The sequence below is a fragment of the Pyrus communis genome, chromosome 15 (genome assembly GCF_041283825.1).
Source record: "Pyrus communis isolate YQ-2024b chromosome 15, ASM4128382v1, whole genome shotgun sequence".
NCBI lineage: Eukaryota > Viridiplantae > Streptophyta > Magnoliopsida > Rosales > Rosaceae > Pyrus > Pyrus communis.
Window position 1 is genome coordinate 17,941,564 of NC_142579.1, and position 10,241 is coordinate 17,951,804.

Sequence of the window (10,241 nt, forward strand, 5' to 3'; positions counted from 1 at the left end):
CATGTAACCGAGATCGAGTTCATCATCAAAACATTTCAGTGGAAGTCACTTCTAAAGAATCTCCAAATATTCACAAACACAGTAATTACATTCATAGTATATTAAGTTTAAGATAGCACACATAAATCATGTCATTCGTATCATTTGAAGCTTTAGCAATGGCTGGCGTAGATTATCGTTCGATTGCTGTAACTGTTGAAGGATGGGAGAACGGCGACTTGGAGCTGTCAACTCCACCCCATTTACTAACAGAAGATGAAGACGGCAGAGAAGAGGAAGAAGTCCAGAAGAAAGAAAAAGAGAATCATGAGAAAAGCAAACCCACCTGCAAAATTTAACGAATTTGTAATTGATACTATATGTTTATAGTTAGGCCAGGTTTAGGGGTGTTATTTTTACCTTAAAAGTTTTCGATATTATTAGAAGTGAAAGCCCTCAATATAAGTCTCATTTAATTTTGTCAATTTTCTGATGCTATATTCTTGTATTCTTCAACATAAGTTGCCATCTTACCAATCATGATTTTTTTTCGCAGTTTATATATGAGTGACTTGCACTTTGGCAGCGTAAACAGAATCATATCAAATGTTGTCGGTTTGAAATTAAGACTACAATAACCTAGGTTAATCGAGTGGGTCAACAAAAGAGAGAGAAACCGAAACTTTTAGACATAAAATGTCGATTGAACATTCGGAAATGGCAGGCGTGGATCATGCATAACTATTGATCTTGAAAGTTGGAGTGTGGCGCTCAGGAACAGCCGTCAGCCGACGCCATATCTTCTAGCCGATCGAGCAAAGTTCTGGCATTGACACTGATGAAAAAAAACATGGAAGATGTCATACTAGTTGCCAAACGAATAAAAGATGAATGCAAAATATGCGGATTATAATGTTTCACCCAAAATCAAGAAGGAAATGTCTTCAGATTATGTATCATAAAAGCTGAGGATAATTTTAAACAATCTCACCCAACTAAATGTTGTTGCAACGAGGAACTTCATCTATTTTTTCTTCCAAACGACCCTTTGAAAAAAGTCAAGTTCAAATCACACACAACATTTGACACCAGAAAAATAGACGAAATTTTGTTGTAAGTGACTCATTGCAATAAAATTCTAAATGTGGTTGTACATTGACACCATTTTTTTGCAAGTGAAAAAATGATAACAAGGCATGTAGTTCTGTTGTCATTGGTCTAACTTTCCCATAAATTATAATTTCTTTTTCCTTCTGGAATCCCATAACTTATAAAAGAGAATATGGAGTAAAATGGTCCAATAAATTGAGTCAAGATTGCTGGTTTCAAGCATTGGTCGTTTTCAAATTTTTTTTTTTTTTTTTTTTTTTTTTTTTTTTTTTTTTGAAAAATTCAAGCATTGGTCTTTTGTCCATACAAATATGGATAAAATGATACTGCAGCTTGAAACACATAACCCATGTTAATTATGACCTCACTTTTCATGTATATACCTTGATATTTCTGCACGGTTAGATGATAAGTATATTACGGATTGGAATTAGCAATAGTTTAGCCAACACCCTTCTTTTCTTTTTTCTTTTTTTTTTTTATTGTCAAACGATATATTTGTTAGATTAGATGTTTAGATTAGGAAGTCGATAGCGTTCGAACACTGTAGTGCAAGAACAACACTCATCTCCACCTCTATGATAAAGGACCACTTGCTAGCCAACACCCTTCTTGTTTCCCATGTTTTGGGTGAACGCAATGACGGAGCCACATGAAGGCCATGGTCGGGGCAGGCCTATCCTGGAATTATTCCTCAGAAAAAATCAATATATAGCTCCTTTTATCATAAACAACTTGTTTTTTGGTTATCAGTATTTGACAGTACTGGAGAAGTGATGGGAAGAAGTTATGTTCTTATAATATTTTCGATTCCAATTTTTTCATATGAGTTTTAAAGCTCCATCACATGTGTTTGATTAAAACTTTTCATGCCACTTTCCAACTAATTATGTTGTTATATTTTGCCTAATTTCTTTCATATGGCTTAAAGGCCCTCCTGAGAACGATTTCTAGCTCCGCCATTGGTTGAACGGTTGCTTGAGTTTTGAACTTGTTACCGCGGTGTATTCGTGTCTTCTTATTGGTATGGTGCATCCTATTGAACTTTGTCATATAAATTTACACCCATTCCGGCCTTACAGCAAGAATCATCAAAGAAAAAGAGACCGACCAGTTTATGGAATAACTGCAAAACTACAACATTTCTATTATGACTGTTGACATAAATTAATATCATCTCATAGCAATGCATCCACACCTACCCAAGGAAACTAATTAAACTACATCACATGTGTTCATATGTAAATCCATTTAACACTTCCCAGTTAAAGAAGCTCCTCCTGGAACTAAATCAAATCTTGCGTCTTTTGCCACATTTGGGCAAGATCATAATTGCATATTAACCAAACTTTACATTTCTTCGATTAAATTGTAGTAATGAGAGAGAGCGAGAGTGGTTGAGGTCACAGATTTAACAATTTAAACTCTCTGTACATGAAACCTGTGAACCGCTTTGCACAAAGGGGTTGGTACCACATATCAACATCATTCAACCAGACTTCTGAGAGCAACGACGTTTGCACCCATATATAATCTCAAACGCTATAGGTCTTTGACAAACTAACAGTTTTCACAAGTTCAAACACCAGTTTATGGGTGCTCAACACACATAGGTGAAGCCACGTCAGCAGAAGCTTTGGCATGAAGAGATGGAAAGAAGAGACAAGGACCACGCATCACAGTATCTACTGGCCGAGCAAAAACCAAACAACAAAAGTCAAAGGAATGAGAAGAAAGAGATGATGGTAGCAGAACCACAGGTGAAGGAAAAAGTGGAACCATGAGCAACAGTTCCCTTCATGCAACCTGAAACTTCTCCTGGTTGCACAAGACCTTCGTTGATGAAGTTGAGCATCTGCATTATTGCAAGACGTTGTGCAAAGTCGTCTGATTAGATATCAATTTCAAATTAAACATGTATTTACAGATCTTAAGCTGAGTTTGATCTCTTAAATATTTTAGTTCTATTTTATCATGACACCATAAATAGCGCTAGCTAGCTGTAACTTAGTATCGATGACTATAACTAATTTAATTGTTTGAATACTAATTCAATTTTTTCCCCTGCAAAGAATAAAAACACTCTAATATCAAGGTTTGTACCTAAACATGAACTGAAAAGTGAGACGTAGACTCTACTGCCAACGATAACCAAAATTATGGAAAGCAAAAAAAAGCTTCTATTACGCTCCCTGGCTTTCCTTTAAGATAAATACTAAATTCAGAACAATATTAATCAACTTGATGATACAATCTGCAAGGTTTGTGCTCCATGACTTGGCCACACCAACAAAAGCATGTATCCACAAGATATGCAAATTAGAATTTAAAAGATGAAATCATGATATTATGAATTGGAAATACAGATATGCTTCATTGAGGGTTTAACCGAGCTAAACTACCAAAAACAGTATTACATGCTGACGGAGTAAGAGGAAATGAGTATATAATTTCTGATTACCTCAACGTCCACCGGATAATTCAATAGCATCCTGATTATAAACAGAATCTTCTCCCCAGTCAAATCTCCTTTGTAGTCTTTCATACTCTTGCCTGCGAGTAACTTCTACGTTCTGCCATTCTTCCCAGCGCTCAGCCAGACCCTCCCCTTCGAGCATCCGTACCACCTCTGACATTAATGGGCGGTCTTCAGGGGATCCTTGAGTACAAAGAAGTGCAACTTTGATCATCATTTCTACCTCTTGGATGTTGAAACTATCATTCAAATTGCAGTCTACAATAGCATCCAGTCTCTTTTCCCTTTCCAGCTTTTTGACCTTCAGGAGCAGATAAGCAGAGAAGGTTAGCACAGTGAGTCCAAACTCAGGCAAAAATCTGCACTCAGTGAAAGAAAAAAAAGCCATTTTTTCTTCCTCAAATGTGATATCATTTCATGTTGAGCATAAGTTACGAATAAAATTCCATACCCTAGCTTCATAGAATTGGAAACAGTCTTTGACCCTACAACTTCATATCATCTGTGAGCATGCTAAGCTCCCAATGCCAATGAAACAATTATTATGAGTAAAAATTAAAAAACATGCTACTTCCTTGAGTTATCTTAACATGTGCAAAAATAAGTTTATCTTCCATGGTCAAGGAACTAAACAAGTTTATATAAAAACAGGAGTTCGGGAGAGGGGGAGTGGGGAAGAGAAAGAGAGACCCAAATACAGAAAGAGTTTATCTTACATGGTCAAGCAACAAAACATCATCTTCTTCTTCCAAGCGTGAAAAATCAATTGCCCGTTGTCCTGTTACAAGTTCTAAAAGCATAATCCCATAGCCAAACACATCTGTCCTTTCTGATGACTTCCCAGTGGACAAATATTCAGGAGCTATGTGACCCATTGTGCCACGAACTTGAGTTGTCACATTAGTCTTTCTAACATCCACCAACTTTGCCAAGCCAAAGTCGCCAACAACTGCTTCAAAATCTTCATCAAGTAATACATTAGCAGCCTTAACATCTCGATGAATAATCTTAGGGTTACAATGTTCGTGTAGGTACTCTAGCCCACGGGCTGTGCCTAATGCCACCTGCTTTCTTCTAGGCCAATCTAAAACAGGCTCGCCAGGTTTAATCTCTCGTAACCGATAGGCAACACTTAAATTCTGCATAAAGGGATACACTAGAAGGCGTTCTTTTGGAGTCGTGCAAAATCCAATCAGTTTTAATAGATTTCTGTGAACAGCTACACTTATCATTTCAACTTCGCGCTGGAAAGCTGCATCCCCCCCAGGACTTTCACAATCAGTGAGACGCTTAACAGCAACTTTTGTGTTATCAGATAGCACTCCTTTATAGACTTTTCCAAAACCTCCCTGTCCTAGAACATTTTTCTCACTGAAGCTGTCTGTTGCTAGCTGCAATTCCGTCCACGAAAATCTTTTTAACTGGCCATATGCAATCCTTCGGTCAACTTCACCTAGTGGTTTTCGATTATTAAAAAAAAAAAAAAAAAAAAAAAAAAAAAAAAAAAAAAAAAAAAAAAATTGAAAAAAAAACCCAAATGAGCTCAATTATGCATGGCAGGGCTCACCCAGGCCCTATAGACTGAAATTGGTGACAATAAAATGTTCATTGACAACAAAATCTAAAATACACAGCTTTAGATGACGTGTGCCATACCCTGTCATGAGTACCTAATGGATCCAATCAATTTTCTCACAGATACTTTAGATTTTTTTTTCTTGCATCATTGAGCGACTTGTGCAGTCAAATGGAGAAAACACAATCTTTCTTGTAATGATTAACGTTTCATGATTTGATTTATATCAAAATCAAGTTTTCATCACATTCTCATATTAATGATTTCCACTTAAAAATTTGTTTAACTTATTCAGGGGTCCCTTTTGCATCCATTATTTCGATAATTTACAGTGTGTACAACTTTCAGACTAGCAGTTGATCCAGCATTTTTTATCTGTTTCCTTAAATCATGTTACAATGATGATGATTTCCTAATGCTTGTGGGACGCCCAGTGGTGACACAAAGGGCCCAAACGTCACTGCCTATTAGAGCATTTCTAATGGTAACGGCAAGGGCCAGAGGTCAAATCTAGCCTCCCGACCAAAATGTCGCTATTCATAAAGTTTAGCCCTCTAAATTTGTATTAGAGAACTCAAAATTTTTAACATTGACTGGCCAATAAACAATATTTTCTTTTATGAAACTACAAGATATTGATCACCCCCACCGCTCTCAACCTTACATAAGTGCAATGACAAGACATACCATGAATATGTAAATATTTATCCTGAAGAGGAACCCCTTATGTAACTTCAGTCCATAGACCAATTCAATAATAATCCTAATTTGGTTGACAGAAAGGAAATCTCACTGAGCCATTATAAGATTATGGTTGAATCACTTTAGCATGATTGGTCAAAGCTAAAATCAAGGTCCCATTGATTGGTCAGATGATGGAGTTGTTAATCAGTTCTACAACTAGAAAGCAATGCATACCTGCAACATCCACAAAAACTTCACGCTTGGAGCCTTCGTGTCTATGCTTGCAGGTGAAGTACAGTAAACCTCCAAGTAATAATAAAATGATCAGCCCCCCAACAACTCCAACTATGATTCCAAGCTTCGGCTTACTTTTAGCGCCTGTCAAGAGTGGGGAAACCCAATCGTGTAAGCTTATAAAAGGAGAGGGTAAATAGAACGGTTCAATTTTAGATGTTTGACCCATTAACCTGGACCAGCAGTATCAGGTGCACAATGGTGAGGGAGATTCACACCACAGTCTAGGTGGTTTCCTGTAAAACTGAAACAAGCAACACGGGTCAACTCAAGATTCATGCTGAAAAACATATTCTGAAAATGTGGGTGTGTAGAGAGAGAGAGAGAGAGAGAGAGAGAGAGAATAGCATGTAGTCTTGTGTTCATACTTGTATTTTGGGACATTAAACAACTGCTCAGGTATTTTTCCAGTGAGAGCATTGGAGACAAGCTGACTGCAAACAAAGTTTTAAGTTTGCCATCAAATACTGAAGAAATGAGCCCCAAGTATACAATTTTCACACGAATAACGTTCAGAATTTTAAAAGTTGGAGAGCCAAATTAATTCGTCTAGTATAAAGAATGGACAAATCCTGATTTCTCATATCACATGTGCATTGTACAGGAAAAGATAACGTACAGACTAATCAAGTTTGAAAGACTTGAAAGTGACTCTGGCATAGTACCACTCAGATTATTGTTATTCAAAGTCCTGTTTACATCGTCAAGAAAGCACTGTCAGATAGAAGTAAGGATAATGCAGACAATGTGGACGAAACAACTTACAAGAATTGAAGACTTTTCAGATTGCCAAGGGAGGCTGGTATTTCACCAGTTAAATTATTATTTTCTAAATTCAAGGTGGACAAACTTGTCAGATTTCCAAACTCTTTTGGTATCTCGCCAGTTATGCCATTTCCTTGTAATGAACTGCAAGATGAATGCACCTTATACATATTAGAATCGTGGGCATTGCCTTTCTGTTCGTCCTGCCTGTTACATCTTATGGTAATCAATAGAAATCGAAAAACACAAAATAAAAAACAATATCACTTGTTTTCTTCATAAGAATATTGGTGTACCACAATTCGGGAAAGCAAGTTGTTAGGATGAGAACCACCACTTCTTTTATATTCTAACAGTTCTTCCCACATGTAGGCCTCCCTCCACTATCATATCCCAACATGTGGGATTCAACTTACAAGGGAGGTTTCAATTGCAGGACTTCCAACTCATGATTTTCTATAATCTAACAATTTGCGAGGTACCTCATTTGCAAGCTTCAATTAATAAAGTTAAATGTCTTAGCAAGCGGTCAAACAGAAAATAACAAGTGTAGACACATGAAGCTAACCAAATTAGCTAGAAGTTGGAACAAGGTTTGTTTAATCCTGAATTAATCCGGAAAATGCTTGAGTTGAATTTGCAATCATAGAAAAGTTGACATTGTCATACTCTACAAACAAGTCTAACTGTACTATCTTAACAATTCCTTACTTTTAAAGCATGGGATTTGGAGTCTAAGCTAAAAACAAATAAATTGACTTCAATAACTCAAGTACACAACCCAGGACGCTGTCAATGCATCAGAATGATGCATGACATTATTTATTCTTCAGTTACCCTAAATTGCATTTTCCATATTCTTAGAAGAAAATATTATAGTTGATCGCAAAATATAATACATCAGATATCTTACAAGTCAATATCAAACTACAGATACTGAGAATCCAGTATCTGTGGTGACAATGCTAGTTTCCGAAATGACTCCAGACAATCCAGTGTTAGAAATTATGATAAACAGAACTAGTATTCTCCTTACTCACAGTGTTTGAAGATTTTTCAGGGCTCCTAATTTAGGAGACAAGATGCCAGAAAATCCAATATTTGACAATATTCTGCAAAATGAAAAAGACCAAACTAAGCATAGACAAGCCAAAAAAAAAAAAAAAAACATTAATCTAGGCAATGAGGAATTTCGTATTGTGAAGTGATCTGTTGACAACAAAACATCACAATAACCAAAGGATGTCTTACACAGAAACGACATTATAGTTAGAGTCGCAATTCACATTGGACCAAGTGCATGGATTGACTTGGTTCTGGTTCCAGTCCTTGAGCTGATTGGGTGAACTATCCAAAGAAGTCCTTAATGAAAACAGTGCATCTCCTGAAACCGAAAATGCCAATATTCATTATCTAATCGGACAAATTCGCCAACAAAAATGCACTACCACATTACATAAATACTAGAAAAGGAATAGATACAACAAAGGAAAGTAAAAGATAGTAAACATATTCTACCATACAAAAACCTAAAGACAGTCCACTAACCCCCTGGTTCAACGTTCTTTCTACAATATCCTAGAAAGAGCAAGAGAGGAGATAAAGAAAGAGGTGCAGAGAGGACAGCAAGAGAAGAGAGAAAAAAGGAGGTGCAGAGAGGACACCAATGTTTGAATATTCTAATTGCATCGAAGTCACAATATTGGACATATAGCATTAAACAATACTAGACTTCTTAGCCCTTATCTTGTTTCTTATGATATGTAACTGAAAGAATGGGAAGATTGCTGTGATTAGCAAATCCCAGATGCTGTCTGAATGAATTAAATGTAGCATAACCTCAGAACCGTACCTTGTGAATCAGGCAGTACAAAAGACTGTAAGCAAGCCCACACTAAAACTGCAAAGACCAACTCCATTTTCAACAACACCATTCTTGCTAGTGATGGATGCAATGAAATGCATGGCGGTGATCAGGGAGCGCTTGAATCAATTCCATATCTGCAAAAAGGGACAAAAATACTTCAGTGAGCTATAAATAGTAGGAACTGCAACAATAACAAATTCGAGGCAAGCCTACGTTGCCATCCTACCAAAGTATAGTTCAGTCAGGAAAATGAAACTGCGATAACAAACAACTTAATGGAAAACGATATGTGATTAAGTTTTTTGGGAGCCATAGTCTATATTTGAGTACAAAGCCTCAATTCAATTATTTCCTGCAGCAGTCTATTTCTTAAGAAGCAAATTTTAATTATTACAATGAATTTCATACTTGACAAGAAATTAGAAATTGTCATCCTTTGGAAGTTTAAGCTTTAAAGTGCACAATGTAAGAGATTCAATCATTCATGTTGCTGGCTCGGCTGTTCCCTTCTCAACAATCATTCATATATTGCAACCAGACTCGAAAATCGAAAGAAACACAGATTCAGCTCAACCCACAAAACAATTCAAACCAATAAATCAAAAATGGGGGAAATTGCAGTTCAATCTTCATTCCAGGAAAAAGTTTATTCCTTTTCTCAGGTCCCAATTAAATGTTTAAAAGTTCAAATTTTCGTCACTTCCATTCCCCACGATCCCGTCAAGTTTTTCCCAGCAACCAAACAACAATGAAAAGCAAGCAAAACCCATGTCTGCAAACAATAAAACTAAGAAGAAACACAGCTGAAAGGAGAACAAGAGGAAGGATAGAAGTACCTTTGAGGAGGAATCAGGAAGGCATGGCAGAGTTTCTGGAAGATTGAGTGAAGCTAACCACTCATAAGCTTCTTAGCTGTTTCCCAGTTGACTGTGAGACTTGAGAGGGGGGAGAGAGAGAGAGAGAGTTCAGGAGGGTCTGGTTATTCTCAGCAGCAAGTAAATCTCCGAAGACTCAAAGAAGACTTCTGTCTTTTTGCTTCTCTGTCATGGAAACATTTTCTAATTCGACTTTATAATTTCATGGAGGAGAAAAATCCTCGGAAAAATAAAAAATTAATTACTTTCTCTCGCTGGCGGCTGTGCTGCTGCTGGTGTAACAATTTGGTTCAATGCTTCTGGTGAAGCAAGAGAGAGATCCGTATCAGTTACCTTATCACCTAATTATTGAGAGACAATTGACTGTTTGTAATTGTTGAATTTCATGATAAGTCATACGAGTCTTGGCTCTTTGGAAAACAAACACTAATCATTCTATATATAGAGTCCAAGGGGTGAAAATTTTAAACGTGTTATCGATTAACAATTAAATAGGAAATAAATAAAATAGTAAACAAAGTTCCAACAACATTCTTAAAAACTTAAATGCTGTTTTGAGAAAGTAAATGAGGGATTGTGGCCAAAAATACCCCTAGATATCAAACAAAGTCGTGA

At 36.6% G+C, this 10,241-nt stretch overlaps 1 protein-coding gene across 7 annotated transcripts; it reads right to left on the reverse strand.

Moving 5' to 3' along the window:
- Positions 1 to 2,212: 2,212 nt before the first annotated feature.
- On the reverse strand, positions 2,213 to 10,011 carry LOC137735974 (putative LRR receptor-like serine/threonine-protein kinase At5g10290). 7 transcript variants are annotated; one of them, XM_068475328.2, is made up of 13 exons: positions 9,872 to 10,010; positions 9,588 to 9,791; positions 8,737 to 8,885; positions 8,136 to 8,268; positions 7,925 to 7,996; positions 6,885 to 7,028; positions 6,739 to 6,810; positions 6,488 to 6,553; positions 6,293 to 6,363; positions 6,060 to 6,203; positions 4,282 to 5,018; positions 3,551 to 3,866; positions 2,213 to 2,944 (listed from the first exon to the last, which is right to left on the reverse strand). In XM_068475328.2, the coding sequence occupies exons 3-12, from the start codon at positions 8,816 to 8,818 to the stop codon at positions 3,552 to 3,554; spliced, it is 1,836 nt and encodes a 611-aa protein (XP_068331429.2). In that variant the 5' UTR covers positions 8,819 to 8,885; positions 9,588 to 9,791; positions 9,872 to 10,010; the 3' UTR covers positions 2,213 to 2,944; position 3,551. The 7 variants fall into 7 exon arrangements, with proteins under 7 accessions (XP_068331429.2, XP_088542685.1, XP_088542687.1 ...); XM_088686559.1 differs by having other exon boundaries at positions 6,885 to 7,091; XM_088686561.1 differs by having other exon boundaries at positions 9,588 to 10,011.
- Between the last annotated feature and the right edge of the window lie 230 nt (positions 10,012 to 10,241).

Excerpts from the sequence above, each read along its gene's own strand:
- LOC137735974 (XM_088686559.1), bottom strand. The coding sequence starts at position 8,818 with ATGGTGTTGTTGAAAATGGAGTTGGTCTTTGCAGTTTTAGTGTGGGCT. Across the intron at positions 8,269-8,736 it reads TGTACTGCCTGATTCACAAG|GAGATGCACTGTTTTCATTA; the intron begins GTACGGTTCTGA and ends TTTCGGTTTCAG. Across the intron at positions 6,204-6,292 it reads ACCTGATACTGCTGGTCCAG|GCGCTAAAAGTAAGCCGAAG; the intron begins GTTAATGGGTCA and ends CACTCTTGACAG.